This window comes from Aquarana catesbeiana, linkage group LG02, assembly GCF_042186555.1.
Source record: "Aquarana catesbeiana isolate 2022-GZ linkage group LG02, ASM4218655v1, whole genome shotgun sequence".
NCBI classification, from domain to species: domain Eukaryota; kingdom Metazoa; phylum Chordata; class Amphibia; order Anura; family Ranidae; genus Aquarana; species Aquarana catesbeiana.
Window position 1 is genome coordinate 380,824,448 of NC_133325.1, and position 19,678 is coordinate 380,844,125.

At 46.2% G+C, this 19,678-nt stretch overlaps 1 protein-coding gene across 1 annotated transcript in view; it reads left to right on the forward strand.

Moving 5' to 3' along the window:
* Positions 1-19,678, forward strand: part of LOC141128077 (multidrug and toxin extrusion protein 2-like) — a 281,272-nt gene that overhangs the window by 217,199 nt on the left and 44,395 nt on the right. The window contains exon 14 of the mRNA XM_073615142.1: positions 15,938-16,070. Coding sequence (XP_073471243.1) covers positions 15,938-16,070 — 133 coding nt within the window. The remainder of the gene's footprint in view (positions 1-15,937; positions 16,071-19,678) is intronic.

Here is a 19,678-nt window from a genome sequence, read left to right on the forward strand (position 1 = left end):
GAATTAGCATTCTCCTCGGCCTATCATCCCCAGTCAAATGGGCAAACTGAACGGACGAATCAGACCTTGGAGCAATATCTCCGCTGTTTTTCTGCATTCTCCCAGGACGATTGGGCCTCCCTGCTCCCTATCGCAGAGTTCTCTTACAATAATTCATTGCACTCAGCTACCAATCAAACACCATTTTATGCTAATTATGGCTTCCATCCGTCCTTTTTGCCTGGGTCAATACCCGAGTGCTCCGTCCCTGCAGTGTCTGAAACTTTGGATTTCTTTTCAACAAACAATAAACTACTACAGGACACCATGGCCAAGGCTCAGGAATACTACAAGAGGATGTTCGACAGGAAGAGGCGTGGAGAGCTTGTCTTGGAAACCGGCAACCCAGTTTGGTTATCCACCGCTAACCTGAAGTTGGCCTGTCCGTCCAGAAAACTAGGCCCTAAGTACTTGGGTCCTTTCTTGGTTAAGAGGAAGATTAACAACGTGGCCTATGAACTTGACCTGCCTAACTCCCTGAAGATACATCCAGTCTTCCACGTGTCTCTTTTGAAACCGGTTACTCCCAATTCCTTTGTTGGCCGTAGTATCGGTCCACCCAAGCCTATCCTAGTTGACGGCGAAGAGGAGTTTGAGGTGGAGGCAATTTTAGATTGCAGAAGAAGACGCAACCAAACCCAATACCTCGTAAAGTGGAAAGGCTATGGGCCTGAAGACAACTCATGGGAGCCAGAAAGCAACTTGCATGCCAGAGAGCTCTTGCAGTCATTCAAAGTTTCTCATGCCTCAAAGTTGGCCCAGCTGGGCATCCGGAGTCTACCCTTGAGGAGGGGGCACTGTCAGAGAGGTTACCTGGTTGGGCGTCGGTGCGCGCCGGGGCGCGTTGGTGCGCGCGTTCCTGTGCGTGCTGGGGCGCGTGCTTCTGGGGGCACTGGCGCGTCTAAACTGGCTGGCCGCGTTGTGCTTGGTGGTGCTGGTGTGCGCGCCGGTGTCCGGGGGCGCGCTCGGGCGCGTGCGGGTGCGCGGGCGCCTGTGCGTATCGGCACGCGCACGAGCGCGGCGTTTGGCGCCAATCAGCCTATTTAGGTCTGCTGTAATCTCTGATCAGTGCTGCCTGATCAACAGCTCTGTGCCTAGTTCCTGTTTCCTGTTTCCTGTTCCCAGTTCCTGTGTTCCTGAGTTCCTGATCTGTTGACGACCCGGCATGCCTTTGGATTCTTCTGACCTCCGCCTGCATCTGACCCCGGCTTGTTTTGACCTTGCTTCTGCCTGCTCCTCGTGTACCTCTGCTGCCCGCCTGTTGCCAAACCCAGCCTGTACATTGACCTGTCTTTAGCTCCTGCCCAGCATCCGTTGCCTGTGCCTCTAACCATCACCTGCTGTCTGAAGACTGCTAGCTTCCGAAATACGGACTCCTGCACAGGCTCTCATACCACTCCGCACTTGTGTGCTTCCTGTCTGCTCTACCAGGGGCCGCAAGTCGGATACGTAAGGGAGCCTACCCTCTGCCCAAGTGGACTCTCCGGTCTGGTAAGTGAGAGACCTGACACCCGCACTATATAAGGCCAGAGAGACAGAGACAGAGAGACAGTGTAATTTGATTTAAGTTAGATAGATTAGGCAGGACAGTCAGTCATCTAGCTGCACTTACAGTGTATTGTGTATATATATATATATATATATATATATATATATATATGCATCCCAGGTGTTGTATATATGTATATATATATATATATATATATATATATATATATATATATATATATATATATATATATATATATATATACACTGTATTCAGTTTAGCTAGATCCGTTCCTGTTATTATCTTCCTACTGACAGGCAGGCTTGTGTTGTTACAGTATTTACAGCTACCTGAAGAAAATTGCTGGTGTTCTTCTGATCCTATTAGTACCACAGTCAGGCAGCTAGACTATTTACAGTTAGTGTAGTGTGTCCTCCTCACAGTGTTCAGCTAAAGCTACAAGTTAGTTTAGTGTGACCTCTGCACAGTGTTCAGCTAAAGCTACAAGTTAGTGCAGTGAGACCTCTGCACAGTGTTCAGATAAAGCTAAAAGTTAGTGTAGTGCGTCCTCCTCGCAGTGTTCAGCTAAAGCTACAAGTTAGTGTAGTGCGTCCTCTGAACAGTGTTCAGCTAAAGCTACAGGTTAGTGTAGTGTGACCTCTGCACAGTGTTCAGCTAAAGCTACAAGTTAGTGTAGTGCGTCCTCCTCACAGTGTTCAGCTAAAGCTACAAGTTAGTGTAGTGTGACCTCTGCACAGTGTTCAGCTAAAGCTACCTGTAGAAGGTTGGTGGTGTTTTCCTGATCCTATCACTACCGTAGGCAGCTACATTATTTACACGTTAGTGTAGTGCGACTTCTGCACAGTGTTCAGCTAAAGCTACTTGTAGAAGGTTGGTGGTGTTTTCCTGATCCTATCACTACCGCAGGCAGCTACATTATTTACACGTTAGTCTAGTGCGACCTCTGCACAGTGTTCAGCTAAAGCTACAAGTTAGTGTAGTGCGTCCTCTGAACAGTGTTCAGCTAAAGCTACAAGCTAGTGTAGTGCACAGTGTTCAGCTAAAGCTACCAGTTAGTGTAGTGCGTCCTCCTCACAGTGTTCAGCTAAAGCTACAAGTTAGTGTAGTGCGCCTCCTCACAGTGTTCAGCTAAACCTACAAGTTAGTAAAGTGCGTCCTCTGAACAGTGTTCAGCTAAAGCTACAAGTAGTGTAGTGCGACCTCTGCACAGTGTTTGGCTAAAGCTACCTGTAGAAGGTTGGTGGTGTTTTCCTGATCCTATCACTACTGCAGGCAGCTACATTATTTACACGTTAGTCTAGTGCGACCTCTGCACAGTGTTCAGCTAAAGCTACCTGTAGAAGGTTGGTGGTGTTTTCCTGATCCTATCACTACCGCAGGCAGCTACATTATTTTAATGTTAGTGTAGTGCGTCCTCTTCACAGTGTTCAGCTAAAGCTATCTGTAGAAGGTTGGTGGTGTTTTCCTGATCCTATCACTACCACAGGCAGCTACATTATTTACACGTTAGTCTAGTGCGACCTCTGCACAGTGTTTAGCTAAAGCTACCTGTAGAAGGTTGGTGGTGTCTTCCTGATCCTATTACTACCGTAGGCAGCTACATTATTTTAACGTTGGTGTAGTGCGTCCTCTGCACAGTGTTCAGCTAAAGCTACAAGTTAGTGTAGTGCGACCTCTGCACAGTGTTCATTTAAAGCTACCTGTAGAAGATTGGTGGTGTTCTCATACTACAGGCAGGCAGTTGATTTTGCTAGCTGCAGTATCAGTATATATATATATATATATATATATATATATATATCCGAGCTTAGTGCAGCTACATCTCACTGCAGGCCATTAGTATGTCTGGAAGGCCAACAAGGAGAGGCAGACAGTCACAAGCCAATAAAAGAGGGCAAGCAGGCTCTGTGTCTAGTGGCAACAGTGCTGGTCGTGGACACGGTGCATCCTCATCAGCACATGGCCGTTCGACACACTTGGCCTTTTTTTCGGCAGCTGGCCGTGTTGAGCTGCAACATGCGGAAGACTTGGTCAAGTGGATGACCAAGCCGTCCTCATCCTCCTCATCCTCTCTCACCCATGCTCAGGGTACTTTGTCTGGCAAAGCAGCTGCCAACCCGGCCTCTTCCCTCGGCTCAATGACATCAGTGACTCCTTCCCTAGCCCCACCTCCTGAGGAGTCCCTCGAACTGTTTGACCACAGTGTTTGGTACATGCTCCAGGAGGATGCCCAGCGTTTAGAAGGCTCTGATGATGATACTGAGCTAGATGAAGGCAGTAACGTGAGCACGGACAGAGGGGGTGCCCAAGAAGGACAGCAATCTGGCAGTCATGCTTCCCCTGCTGCAGCATACTGCCAGGTTTGCTCCAGTGATGAGGAGGGAGGGGATGACGAGGTCACTGACTTAACGTGGGTGCCTGATAGGAGAGAGGAGGAGGAAGCACATCACCAACGAGGCAGGATGCCCTCTAGGGGCCAGCCTAAGGGCAGCACACTGACTGCATCACACCGCAAAGCTCCGCATGTGCAGGGCGCTGCTGTCTCTGTGCATTATTCCAAAAGTTCTTTGGTGTGGGCCTTTTTTTGAGACAAGTGCATCAGATCGCATCGCTGCTATTTGCAACATATGTCTCAAGCGTATCTCGCGTGGCCAAAACATCTCCCGCTTGGTCACCACATGCTTGACCAGACATATGTTGACCTGCCATGCAGTTCGTTGGCAAGCGTATCTAAAAGACCCACACCAAGGAATGAAGGTGTAGAATTAGGTGTGTCACAGCCAAGTACTTGTGGGCAATATGCTTTCGGTACACCGACGTCAGATTGTACCAGGCAAATTTCCCTGCCCCAGCTGCTGCACCGAAGAAAGAAGTTCGCTCCCAGCCATCCACATGCCCAGCGGTTGAATGCTAGCTTGGCAAAATTGCTAGCACTTCAACTGCTACCTTTTCAGTTGGTAGACTCTGCCCCCTTCCATGAGTTTGTGGAATGTGCGGTTCCTCAGTGGCAGGTACTCAAACGCCACTTTTTCTCACGGAAGGCGATTCCGGCTCTCTACCGGCATGTGGAAGGCAATGTCCATGCCTCGCTGGACAGGGCGGTCAGCGGTAAGGTGCATATTACCGCTGACTCATGGTCCAGCAGGCATGGACAGGAACGTTACCTAAGTTTCACGGCGCATTGGGTGGCTATGCTGGCAGCTGGGAAGGATGCAGGACAAGGTGCAGTAGTGTTGGAGGCTGTTCTGCCACCATGCCTCCAAAATGCCACTACTAATGATTCTGACACACCTCTCTCCTCCACCCCTTCCTCTTCTTCCTCCATGGCCTCTTCCTGTGCTTTGTCCTCGGAACCAGCGGTGCTCCGTAGGCATTCAAGGGGCTACGCAAGTATGCAGGCCAAAAGATGCCATGCGGTGCTTGAGCTGGTGTGCTTGGGGGACAGGAGCCACACTGGGGTAGAGGTTCTGTCAGCTCTGCAGGGGCAGGTTCAGAGGTGGTTGACGCCACGCCAACTTAAGGCAGGAATGGTGGTTTGCGACAATGGCAACTTTGTCTCTCTTATTAATTCCTTGTCATCCAGTCCCCATCGGCTCTTCTCAACCTTTAACTCTCTGCTTCGTCCACCACCCCCTCTACCCACTAACCCACTCACTGCCCAAGAGATTGCCAATCACTTCAAAGACAAGATCGATGCAATTCGTGAGGACATCTCCACTGTGCGTATGTCTTCCCCACCCAACATACCTTGCCTAGCAGCACATTCAACACTCTCCTCTTTTGAATTGGCTATTACGGAAGAGGTTACAAAAATTTTCTCGGATGCCCACCTAACCAATTGTCCTTTGGATCCTGTTCCCTCACAACTACTACGGTGACCCTCTTCTTCTATCCTATGCTCCCTCACCCACATCTTCAATCTCTCCCTCTCTAGTGGCATCTTCCCCTCCCCTCTAAAACATGCGCAGATCACTCCCATTCTTAAAAAGCCCTCACTGGACCCTACCGACCTGAACAACTTAAGACCTATCTCATTGCTCCCATTCACCTCTAAACTTCTAGAATGCTTAGTCTACAACCGTCTTAGCTACTACCTCAATGAAAATAACCTTCTTGACCCCTTACAGTCTGGCTTTCGCTCGCAGCACTCCACGGAAACTGCCTTACTAAAACTCACTAACGATTTACTAACTGCTAAAACCAACAGCCAGTACTCCATACTCGTACTACATGACCTCTCTGCGGCCTTTGATATTGTTGACCACCCGCTCCTTCTCAATAAGCTACATTCCCTTGGCCTCCGAGATTCTGCTCTATCCTGGTTCCCTGCCTATTTATCCCAGCGCTCCTTCAGTGTCACCTACAACTCTGTCTCCTCCTCTCCATTGCCCCTTTCTGTGGGGGTCTCCCAAGGCTCGGTTCTTGGACCCCTTCTCATCTCTATCTACACCTCCTCCCTCGGTTACTTAATAACTGCCCACGGCTTCCAATACCACTTATACGCTGATGACACCAAAATCTATCTGTCTACTCCTCACCTCACTCCTTCAGTCTCCTCTCGCATTACTAACTGACTAACTGACATATCAGCATGGATGTCGCACCACTTCACTTAAACTAAATCTCTCTAAAACTGAGCTATTAATATTCCCCCCGCCCGTGCACCCCTCCATGACTTTTCCATCAAAATCAACAATGCAACCATCAGTCCCTCCCCTCACGCCAGGGTACTAGGTGTAATCCTAGACTCTGACTTGTCATTTCAGCCTCAAATCCAATCATTGTCAAAAGTTTGTAGAATTCACCTCCGTAACATCTCTAAAATTCACCCCTTTTTAACAAATGAAACCACCAAGCTCCTCATTCACTCCCTTGTTATCTCTCACCTTGACTATTGCAACTCTCTTCTCATTGGCTTACCTCTCCATAGGCTATCCCCTCTTCAGTCTATCATGAATGCTGCTGCCAGACTTATCCACCTTACCAACCGCTCAGTGTCTGCCAACCCTCTACTCCAATCCCTACACTGGCTCCCAATCACCCAGCGAATTAAATTAAAAATACTAACCACAGCATACAAAGCCATTCACAACTCTGCCCCGAGCTACATCACTAATCTTGTCTCCAAATATCATCCAAATCGACCTCTCCTCTCCTCTCAAGACCTCCTGCTTTCAAGCTCTCTCATCTCCTCCTCCCATGCTCATCTCCAGGATTTCTCCAGAGCCTCTCCCATCCTCTGGAACTCACTACCTCCATCTGTCCGGCTATCCCCTACTCTTGCTACCTTCAGGCGATCCCTGAAAACGCATCTCTTCAGGAAAGCCTATCACGTCTCCAACTAATCTTCTACCACTTCCATCAGCTCATTCCCCACAGTTACAACCTTTTGTACCACCTGCCCCACCCTATTAGATTGTAAGCTCTTCTGAGCAGGGCCCTCTTAATCCTCTTGTATTTTATTGTATTATAACTGTATTGTCTCCCTTTTATATTGTAAAGCGCTGCGTAAACTGTTGGCGCTATATAAATCTTGAATAATAATAATAATAATAATAATATTGGCACCAGCCTCCTCTCCGCCCTCTGACAGGGACAAATGACCCATGTGCCCTGTTTGGCTCACATCCTTAACTTGGTGGTGCAGTGATTCTTGGGCAGGTACCCAGCTTACAGGATGTCCTGAGGCAAGCCAGGAAAGTCTGTGTGCATTTCCGCCGGTCATATAATGCCAGTGCTCGGCTGGCAGACCTCCAAAAGGAATTTAACCTGCCCAATCTGTGACATGCCCACCAGGTGGAACTCAACGTTGGCCATGCTGCAGCGGCTGCACACTCAGCAGAGGGCCAGCAATGAGTACCTGTGCGACTATGGCACCAGGACAGGGTCAGGGGAGCTTGTTTTTTTTTCCCCACGCCAGTGGGCCATGATCAGGGATGCATGCACTGTCCTGTCACCATTTGAGGAGGCCACGAAGATGGTGAGCAGTGACAGTACATGCATCAGTGACACTGTCCCCCTTGTCCACCTGTTGGAGCACACGCTGCGTGGAATAATGGACAGGGCACTTGAGGCAGAACAGAGGCAGGAAGAGGAGGACTTCAAGGCCCCCTTTATCCAGACAGTGTTCCTGCGTGCCCGCCGATCACACAGGAAGAGGAGGAGGAGGATTGTGTCAGTATGGAGGTGGAGCCTGGCACCCAGCATCAGCAGCAGTCTTTAAGGGATCATTTACAGTCCCAAGAAACACATGGACTTGTACGTGGCTGGGAGGAGGTGGCTGCGGATCATGTCGTCCTTAGTGACCCAGAGGACTCCAGGCCGAATGCCTCAGCAAACCTACGCTGCATGGCCTCCCTGATCCTGCAAAGCCTGCGGAAGGATCCTCGTATTCGTGGTATCAAGGAGAAGGAACAATACTGGCTGGCAACCCTCCTTGATCCACGTTACAAGGGTAAATTTGCGGACCTTATCTTGCCGTCGCAGAGGGAGCAGAGGTTGAAACATCTTCGGGAGGCCTTGCAGAAAGGTCTGTGCAATGTGTTCCCAGAGACTGGGAGGTTACAAACGTGTTGCTGAGGCTTTGGTCAGTCAAAGAAGGAGCGGTGGAGAAGGTGGCCGTCTGACCGATGCGTTCAGACAATTTTTTGGTCCGCAGCCCCAAGGTATGATCGGTTCCAGCAACCATCGCCAGCGTCTGTTTTACATGGTGCAGGAATACCTAGGGGCAAGATCAGACTTGGACACCTTTCCCACTGAAAATCCTCTGGGTTACTGGGTTTTGAGGATGGATCACTGGCCAGAGCTTGCACAGTATGCAATTGAGCTACTGGCCTGTCCTGCATCCAGCATTCTTTCAGAACGCACATTCAGTGCTGCTGGAGGCTTTGTAACCGATCACAGGGTGCGTCTGTCCACCGACTCGGTCGATCGACTGACGTTCATAAAAATGAATCAGTCTTGGATCACCACCAGCTACCAAGCACCTGATGCTGATGTAACCGAATACATTGAAATGTCAGATTCCTTCAAAGACTGCCTATGCTGATGCTGAGTGACTATCCTGTTATACTGAGTAATTATCCTCTTCCTCCTCAATGATCATATTGATAGCTTGTAAGAACATTTTTGGTTCTGGGTGCCGCCAGTCCCGCCACCAGTGCCTAAGGCCCAACTTTTCAGCCCCTGTTCAACAGGGGCATGTAATTACAATTTTTCATGCAATTCTTTGCAGCAGGGCTAGTTCCTGCGCTCCAACTAGAGTATCTGTGAGGGGTTGCAGTGTTGTGGCACCAGCACCAGTGCCTAAGGCCCAATTTTTCAGCCCCTGTTTAACAGGGGCGTGTAATTACAATTTTTCATGCAATTCTTTGCAGCAGGGCTAGTTCCTGCACTCCAACTAGAGTATCTGTGAGGGGTTGCAGTGTTGTGGCACCAGCACCAGTGCCTAAGGCCCAATTTTTCAGCCCCTGTTTAACAGGGGCGTGTAATTACAATTTTTGATGCAATTCTTTGCAGCAGGGCTAGTTCCTGCGCTCCCACTAGAGCATCTGTGAGGACTTACAGTGTTGTGGCACCAGCACCACCACCAAAAGGCCCAATTTTTCTGCCCCTGTTCAACAGGGGCATGTAATTACAATTCTTGATCTAATATTTCACAGCAGGGCCCGTTTCTGCGCCCACCAAGAGCATCTGTGAGGACTTACAGTGTTGTGGCACCAGCACCACCACCACCACCAAAGGCCCAATTTTTCTGCCCCTGTTCAACAGGGGCATGTAATTACAATTCTTGATCTAATATTTCACAGCAGGGCCCATTTCTGCGCCCACCAAGAGTATCTGTGAGGACTTACAGTGTTGTGGCACCAGCACCACCACCAAAGGCCCAATTTTTCTGCCCCTGTTCAACAGGGGCATGTAATTACAATTCTTGATCTAATATTTCACAGCAGGGCCCTGTGAGGGCTTACAGTGTTGTGGCCACAACAACACCTAAGGCCCAAATTTCTGCTGAGTATATAAGGCAGGCCCCTACTTTCAAACATCCAACTTACAAACGACTCCTACGGAAGGAGACAACAGGAAGCGAGATGAAATTTACCCCAGGAAGGTAAATTCTCTCCTGTAAGAGTTAATATGGGAAAAACTTTTCTCCTTTCCACTGATGCTTTATCACCAATCCTTGTTTTAAAAAAAACCCCAAATTTTCAAAAAACATCTGTCATTGGGACAAAAAGTGAGGTGAAATCTTCTGAAGAGGAGCACAGACAGCAAAACAAATGTCACAGGGGTGATAACCATTCCCTATGTTTTCCAAAAAGCTTAAAATAGATTTTTTGGCTGGAGCTAAACATGTTAAAAATGTACCAGTTCAAAATTACAGATTCTACTTAACAACAAACCTACAGTCCCGGTCTTGTTTGCACCGCCTGTATACTGCTGTTCAGAGTATATAGGGCCTGGGGGCCCCACACCTTTCCTTTTTTAATTTGTGTGCGGGGTTCCCCTTAATATATATACAAGACCCAAAGGGCCTGGTAATGGACTGGGGGGTACCCATGCCGTTTGCCTCACTGATTTTCATCCATAGGACCCGACATTACATTAAAGCCGCAAGCAGTTTTAAATGAGTTTTTTTCCTTTAAAAATGACATTTTGTGCAGGGACTGTTCTAAGCACGGGAAACAAGCACCACTTTACAGGCATACTATAGACACCCCCCTGGTACGATATTTAAAGGAATATTTCACTTTTTTTTTTTTTTTACTTTAAGCATCATTAAAATCACTGCTCCCTAAAAAACGGGCATTTTTAAAAGTTTTTTTTGCATTGATACATGTCCCCTGGGGCAGGACCCGGGTCCCCAAACCCTTTTTTAGGACAATACCATGCAAATTAGCCTTTAAAATGAGCACTTTTGATTTCGAACGTTCGAGTCCAATAGACGTCAATGGTGTTCTAACGTTCGTGCGAATTTTCGGTCCGTTCGCAGGTTCTGGTGCAAACCGAACCGGGGGGGTGTTCGGCTCATACCTACTGAGGAGGAGCAAGTGGTCAACTGTGTCCAAGGCAGCAGAGAGTTCTAAGAGTATAAGTATGGAGTAATGGCCATTGGTTTTAGCAATTAGTAGGTCATTGGTGAGTTATAGTTGGGCAGTTTCAGTGGAATGTTGTGGACGGAAACCCGGCTGTAGGGGGTCGAGAAGGTTATTGTCCGTGCAGTAGCGACTCATTCAGTCATAGACAAGGTGTTCGATGAGCTTAAAGGCAAATGGGAGCAGGGAGAAGGGTCTTAAGTTATTCAAACAGGTGGGGTCTAGTGAGGGTTTTTTAACTATGGGGGTAACCAGTGCATATTTGAGCGGGGAAGGAAAGGTGCCGGAGGAGAGGGAGAGGTAGAAGATGTGGGTTATGGAGTTTAAGTTTTAGAGCGGGAAGTTGGTCGCAGTAATTGTGAGGGGACAGGGTCCAGGGGACAGGTGGTGAGGTGGGCCATGGAGAGGAGTTTATCAACTTCATTGATGGTAACTGGGCAGAAGGAGGAGAGTATTAAACATGTGCACACTGAAATATTTCGTTTCGGAATTTCGTTTTCGTCCGAAAAATAAATTTATTTAGTTACTCCCGAAATTCATTTTTATTTATTTCGTTTTTTGGTTAAAAATTGCATTAGTCCGAAAATCCAAATTAAGGTCGAATCTGTCATTGAAGGCTTATGGTGTCTATCAAATGTTCAAAGAAGATTCGACGAAGCAGCTAAACTGTACGACGCCGTATAGTTTACCTCCTCCATCGAATCTTCTTAGAACTTTCAACAGACACCATAAGCCAAAGTACGTGTGTACTTAGTTCTAGCTATTTTACTGCTCCTCCTCTTTGGTTGCAATCAGCCAATAACAGTCATCATCATCATTATTTTTATTTATCTTTTCTCCCCTACGTCGAATCTTTTCTCCCCTATGTCGAATCTTTTCTCTCTATGTCGAATCTTTTCTCTCTATGTCGAATAATCTTGGACTAATAGAGTTAAGGTTAGGCACATTCGACCACAGGTTTGATGGACACAGATTGTTATTGTCATCATCATGTCGAATCTCCTATCTATTTCGAACTGTTGTAGCAACGAAAACTAAAATAAAGCATTTGTTTATGTCAGATCTTTCGTTTTTCGGATTCTGCACTTTCGTTATCGTTTGTTAAAATCATAACGAAAATACCTGAAATTCGGACGAAAATGCATTCGGACGAAAACAAATGCACATGTCTATAGAGTATTGAGTGTGGTGTTGGACCTGATGTGTTGGGTAGGGGAGAAAGTTAAATGCTGGATATCTCCTCATGAATTGTGTCGATTTTGCTTTTGAAATAGTTGGCAATCTGTTGAGCGGTAAGCAAGTTGGTGGGTGGGGGCACTGGGGGTAGAAGTAAGGAATTAAGGGTAGAAAAGAGTGGGCGAGGTTTGGATGATAGAGTTTTGATGTGGGTGTTGTAGTAGGTTTGTTTAGCAGTGTGGAGGCAGGAGTTGTATTTGAGAAGGGCATATTTGTAGAGGGTAAAGTCTTGCAGGGATTTGGATTTACGCCATGCTCGCTCAAGAGCACGGCTGCATCTCTTGAGACTTCTAAGTGTCTGTTTGCCAGGGTTGTGGCAGATGGGGCCTGGTTCTGCGTGTAGAAAGAGGAGCAAGTACGTCTAGGGAGGAGGACAGTGTGTTGTTGGAAATGGAAATGGCTAGGTCTGGGCAGGACAGGGGTGCGATTTTGTCGTGAAGGCCATCAGTAGCAGAATGAAGAAGGGAAGGGTTGAGGTTGCAAAGGTTTCTGCTGGTAGTGGTTTGTGGGTTGGCAGCATGGGAGGTAGGAGACAAAGAGAGTGTGAAACGGATAAGGTTGTGATCAGAGAGAGGAAAGGGGGTGTTAGAGAGGTTGCAGGGAGTGCAGCGATGGGTGGTTTGTGTCCGTTGTGTTAGGTTAAAAGAGGAGGCTAGTTTGACTAGTTGAGAAGTGGTTGCGTTATTAACATTGATTGGAATGTTAAAGTCCCCTAGGATGGTGGCAGGTACTTCAGAGGAGAGAAAATAGGGTAGCCATGCAGAGAAGTCATCCAGAAAACGCAACACTGGTCCAGGAGGCCTATAGATGACTGCGACCCTCAGACAAGCTGGAGAGAAAAGACGAATGCAGTGCACTTCAAAAGAGCAGGGGGAAAAAGAGGGAGGTGTGGGAAGAACCTGGAAGGTGCATTGTGGGGAGAGGAGAAGTCCGACGCCACTTCCTTTTTGTCCACTGGGTCTGGTGGAGTGAGTCCTGAGGAGGCCACTGTGGGACAGGGCAGCTGGAGAGGTAGTTTCAAATTCCTGGAGCCAGGTTTCAATAATAGCAAATAGATTAAGGGATTTAGAGAGGAAAAGATCATTGACAGAAGCTATGAATTAGAATTAGCATTAGAAGCTATGAATTTATGAATTAGATATGGGTTTACGCATGATCACAAAGCACTTTAATTTTATGTATTATTGATATTGTATGCTTGCAAAATATCACTTGTAGCACTGTGGCATCATTAATATTTAACACTTTCTAGTAGCGCCGCACACTTTAGAGTTGACCACATGGGGTCATTTGCTGTATGGAAAATAATAGGAATTTTGACCTGTAAATTCCATAAATTTGTGTACACTACTGGACACAGGAACTTAATTCTTAGACCATGGGTTACATGCCGGTACCTTCAGGTGGACACTAGAAAAGCTTTCAGGTAATGCCACCTAGTGTATCCATATAATCCCACCCACTCCATGAGGCTACAGCTTAGTAAGCAAGCACTAAGAAGATCACAGAACAGCTATTAGGGTCACTGCTGAGATGGAAAGCATTCAGCTTGCATCTTCGCTGGAAAATGGCAGCCAGATGTGCGCATTTAGTAGTGTGCGGATGTAGCTGCTCTTCGGCAGCACAATGGTGTAGTGGTTAGCACTCTCGTCTCACAGCAATAGGGTCGCTGGTTTGAATCCCAACCACGACACTACCTGCCTGGAGTTTGCATGTTCTCCCTGTGCCTGCATGGGTTTCCTCCGTGTACTCTGGTTTCCTCCCACACTCCAAAGACATGCTGGTAGGTTTATTGGCTTCTGTCCAAAAAAAAATTGGCCCTGGTGTATGGGTGTGAGCTGGGGACCTTGGATTGCAGACCCCTTGGGGGTGGGGACCAGTGTGGGTGTGTGTGGAGAGCTGCGTAGATTGATGGCTATGGGTACCTTAAATATATAAATTAATAAAATAATAATATGGTGGATGGGCATCTTGATGGGACGCAATGTGCGGGGATGGGGACAATTGTGGGTGCTCATTCAGGTTGAACTGGATGGACTGGTGTCTTTATTCAACCTTACTAACTATGTAACTATGTAACTATGCTCTGTCAAAAGAGGGGCTACCCTGGTGTTGGAAATATCCCTCTTAAGGGAATCTACCCAATCTGACACAGTTTGACAGAATAAGATTACACTAAGCAGAGGACCAGATCAGTTTATTGAAACCTGGGATTTAAGGAGGGACTCTAGCTGTCCCTCACTGGATTTCTGAAAAGTGAGCACACTCTCAAACAGTCAAATGCTATTCCTCTTAAGGTGGATTACTAGTATATCCACAGTGGGAACAGACCACCAATTAAAGAGGTTGTTCACTCTGGGAAAAAAAATTAAAATCCTGTAGCTGCTGACTTTTAATAAAAGGACACTCCCTGTCCCTCACCTGTCCAGGGATCCAGCTCCATTCTCATCACTGCTAGATCTTCACTAGCCTTCGGATTACTGGTGCCGAGATCATAACTGTGGGCAGCCAGCTGTGCTGCTTGCGGCTGCACAGACGGCTGCCCGCTGCACATCCACACTGCGCTTTGTGATGTGCCCCTAAAGACTGCGGGGAGGGAGGGGGAGAGGAGAACTTCTGCTCGAATTGCCTAGGTAAGGAGAAGTGGGAGCAGGTACTTGTCAAAACTAGGTACCCGCTCCCCTCCAAAATAATGTCCTGCCAAATGTGGCAGGGGAGGAGGACTTATGGGTGGAGTTCTGTTTTAACAAATCCCCTTTAAAAAGAGAAAACTTTCAACGCATTTCCAGTTAGGGCTTAGGAACTTTAAGGTTTTTTTTTTAGTCTGTCTAGAGAATTGTTTCAGAAAATGCAGTAAAAAAGGTCTTTGCAGCTGTAGAAGTGCTAAAAAAAACAAGGCCTGGAACAGAAGGCTGATCCACCCTGATGCAGGACAATTAATATGCACTGCATTAACAACTTTTGAATCAACCCCCTGTAAATCCAAATCCATGTCTATAGACTGTAGGTGAGACTGCAGTGTCTCAAAAACAGCTCTTCAGAGATAGACTGTTGAATCTGACAGGGGCCACGGGCTTTACTTTATTTTTGGGCTCAGACTCTGCATGAGTTGGTGCCAGAGCATGCTTGGAGTCATAAACAAAAAGTTTTGAGTGGGCATATCGGTCCCTGTGGACATGGGGGAGGACTTGGCCCTGCCTGATGGAGCTATGGAAGACTGTTTTCATGACCCTAGGATAATAGGGCTCCCAGCTTACAGATTACAGTCTACAAGTGCACTAGTGAAGTATGGGCTTAAGTCACCCATGGCAGCAGGCCTGTCCTCTCTGTGGACATGTGTTGCATCCACATAGCAGTAATGCAACTGCACCCAACATAAGGCAAGGCCTCATGAGCTCATAAACCCAGGCAGCTTTTGCTTATGAGGGTTTTAGTTGGAGGTGACTGTAGGTGGGCAGTGAAAAAGACCAGAGACTCGAGATCCACTTCACGAGTAAAAGCAGCAGTGGGATGGTTACTCCTCCAGGCTGAATGGCATGAAAAAGGCCTGTCTTCAGAGACAGGGTCACACCTGGTGTTGTGCCACATCTCTGGACCTGGCAAAAGTTCCACAGCTAAGCAACACCTCACTCTTTGATCTGGAAAGTGCCATAATGCAGATCTTGGTGCCCAAACCCTGCTAACCCTGCATGTCCAGTCTAGCAGGGTCTGGGTATGGTCTCCAAAGTTAGGCTGGGGAAACACTTATCAGGATAGCATATATACTAGGAAGAAATTAAGGCATGCTAGGAAGAGCAGGGTTTATGCGGGTGCTGGCTTACAACTTTTCTGTTTGCCAGTCTCTCAACCTCCTATAAGCAACAGTATAACCAAACTAATTCTGAATTCATGTGTCCCTCAATGGACAAGAAAGAAAAGTTTTTTGGTCTTTTGTTTGATAATCTATGCAAAAAAACATTTATTTATAGGTTTATACACAGTTTTTGCAGTTTATACATTTTCATTTTGGCTCTAAGGTAAATATATAGAATGTTTAACATTCAATATTCTGTTGTAGACAGCCTGCGGTGGAATATTAAGAGGAACAGGAAGGCAAAAAATTGGCGCTATTACAAATATTTTTGGTTATTACCTTATTGGGATTCCAGTTGGATTATCGCTGATGTTTCTAACAAAACTTGGGGTTATAGGTAAGATTACTAACTACATATACTGTATGGAAAGACCTACTCTGAATTGTTAGGTTAGACATATCAAATGGATTTAACTCTGCTGATAAGGATTGGTTGCTTTGGGACCTGCTGGCTGCTGCTACAGCCATGGGACAAGGAAAGGTAGAAATACAACTAGGAGAACACTAAGTACACTAACAATGGCCCATATATACGCAGAGAATACAGTGTCCTCTTTCAATTGTGATAAAAAGTACATAAGCAACATGAAAGCAAATGAGGCTTCCCTCTCCCTTCTCCAGTAAAGGTGTCGTATTATACTGTTTGCCTTATTCCAAGACATCACATTGTGCCATCATCATGCCACTGAAAACACTTTGAATTCAGCTGCAAGAATCTAATGATTCCTGTGGCTGGAATGACAGGTGTTTGCAAAAAGCTTTCGAACAGCCTGCAATTGCCTGTGGTTAGGGACAGATGATCATGGCTGCAAGCAGTAATTCCTTTACTGCTTTAGTTTGTAATCCATGACATTTTTGCTTTCATTAATTGGCATTTTTGTTCACATCATTCTGGAAACATACTGTATTGTTCTGTATTGTCATCTCTTTAAAAAATGCAATAAAGATATTGTGAAAGACAGGAAATGAGGCGATAAGGAGATCTGAACCCTAACTGGATGGCATTTCGAAAAGACTTCCTTGTCTTCAGTGCTGTGTTGGAAATTTATCATGCTAGGGAGAGTCTGGCCTTTGGGGTCAGACATATGGGATGGTGCAAGGATTCAGTCTGTTTGTCCCTTGCTTCCAAAATGTTGAGTTGCAGTGGTCAGAAGTGAAACTAGCTGTATGGCACAGCCTCGAAGGAGCAGCCATTAGACCCAAGACCCTCATGCAGGTAAGAAATGAGTGCATGCATAGTCTAACTGTCCTCAAGCATAACCATCACCAAATGGGTATGGACTTATAAATGCCCATCATGAATGAATGTTTGTTTCTTTCAATTTGGGTTTTAGAGCAGGCAGTTCATGTGCCTGTTATCTTAGGAGGAGCAATATCAACCAGCATCCATTTTCTAGCTTGCCTATTTATCTATTCTTCTACATAAGAGAAGGATGATGGGGATGAGGTCTTACGATACACATGTCATTGATCAATCTGAAGAAGCAGATGGCTATCTCATGCATTTTAGCATTTTAATATCACTTTTCTTTTCTAATCAGATTGAAAAAGCAACTGGTAGCAAGGCAATTTTTTGGTGTATTTGTTCTCCTCTATTGTCTTGATGTATTTTTCTCAGTTCTCTTATGAAAAATAATTGTTTGCATGAAAGGATAGGTGAATAACTGGGTAAATATAATTTACAGTGTTGCTAAATTGCAATTATGTTTATTGCTGTACAATTGGGTACAGTTATTTTCATATAAAGAACCTGCTGTCTTCTACTTGTTTTGTGTTTTGTAAGAACTATGACTACAGAACTATGACTAAAGCACTATGAGAATTATCCCACAAACCAGATCCACCAGTGATCACAAAACCTTGTAACCACTTAGGCCCCATTCACACCTTAGCATTTTGTAGCTTGCAGCTCGAAGCTCTAAAACGCTGGAGGAGATAAAATCAATTATTCTCTATGGAGATGGTTAACATCACTACAAGTCGCCTGAACCAGATCCACCAGTGATCACAAAACCTTGTAACCACTTAGGCCACATTCACACCTTAGCATTTTGTAGCTTGCAGCTCGAAGCTCCAAAACGCTGGAGGAGATAAAATCAATTATTCTCTATGGAGATGGTTAACATCTCCACTACAAGTCGGCTGAAAAGTTCTTGAACTCTTTTTGTAGCTCAAATTGGGCAGATCGGTGCATTTTTGATGCGTTTTTTGTTCCATAGAAATGCATGACAACGCTTGATTTGGGCGCTTTTGAGCATTTTAGCGCCTTCTGTCGCATATTTTTCTGCTGAAATGCAATAACATATACATATCTATCTATCTATCTATCTATCTATCTATCTATCTATCTATCTATCTATCTATACACAGTATCTCACAAAAGAGAGTACTCCCCTCATATTTTTGTAAATATTTTATTATATCTTTTTATGTGACAACACTGAAGAAATTACACTTTGCTACAATGTAAAGAAGTGAGTGTACAGCTTGTATAACAGTGTACATTTGCTGTCCCCGCAAAATAACTCAACACACAGCCATTAATGTCTAAACTGCTGGTAACAAAAGTGAGTACACCCCTAAGTGAAAATATCCAAATTTGGTCTAACTAGCTATATTCCCTCACCGGTGTCATGTGACTCGTTAGTGTTACAAGGTCTCAGGTGTGAATGGGGAGCAGGTGTGTTAAATTTGGTGTTATCACTCTCACTCTCTCATACTGGTCACTGGAAGTTCAACATGGCAGCTCATGGCAAAGAACTCTCCGAGGATCTGAAAAAAAAAAGAATTGGTGCTCTACATAAAGATGGCCTAGGGCTAGGCTATAAGAAGATTGCCAAGACCCTGAGACTGAGCTGCAGCACGGTGGCCAAGACCTTACAGCGGTTTAACAGGACAGGTTTCACTCAGAACAGGCCTTGCCATGGTCGACCAAAGAAGCTGAGTGCACGTGCTCAGAGTCATATCCAGAGGTTGTCTTTGGGAAATAGACATATAAGTGCTGCCAGCATTGCTGCAGAGGTTGAAGGGGTGGGGGGTCAGCCTGCCAGTGCTCAGACCATATGCCGCACACTGCATCAAATTGGTCTGCATGGCTGTCATCCCAGAAGGAAGCCTCTTCTAAAGATGATGCACAAAAAATCAGGCAAACCGTTTGCTGAAGACTAAGGACAAGGATTACTGGAACCATGTCCTGTGGTCTGATGAGACCAAGATAAACTTATCTGGTTCAGATGGTGTCAAGTGTGTGTGGAGGCAACCAGGTGAGGAGTACAAAGACAAGTGTGTCTTGCCTACAGTCAAGCATAGTGGTGGGAGTGTCATGGTCTGGGGCTGCATGAGTGCTGCTGGCACTGGGGAGCTACAGTTCATTGAGGGAACCTTGAATGCCAACATGTCCTGTGACATACTGAAGCAGAGTGTGATCCCCTTCCCTTGGAGACTGGGCTGCAGGGCAGTATTCCAACACGATAACGACCCCAAACACACCTCCAAGACGACTACTACCTTACTAAAGAAGCTGAGGGTAAAGGTCCTGGACTGGCTAAGCGTGTCTCCAGACCTAAACCCTACTGAGCATCCATGGGGCATCCTCAAACAGAAGGTGGAGGAGCGCAAGTTCTCGAACATCCACCAGCTCCCTGATGTCATCATGGAGGAATGGAAGAGGACTCCAGTGGCAACCTGTGATGCTCTGGTGAACTCCATGTCCAAGAGGGTTAAGGCAGTGCTGGAAAATAATGGTGGCCACACAAAATATTGACACTTTGGGCCCAATTTGGACATTTTCACTTAGGGGTGTACTCACTTTTGTTGCCAGTGGATTAGACATAACTGGCTGTGTGTTAAGTTATTTTGAGGGGACAGCAAATTTGCACTGTTATACAAGCTGTACGCCCACTACTTTACATTGTAGCAAAGTGTCATTTCTTCAGTGTTGTCACA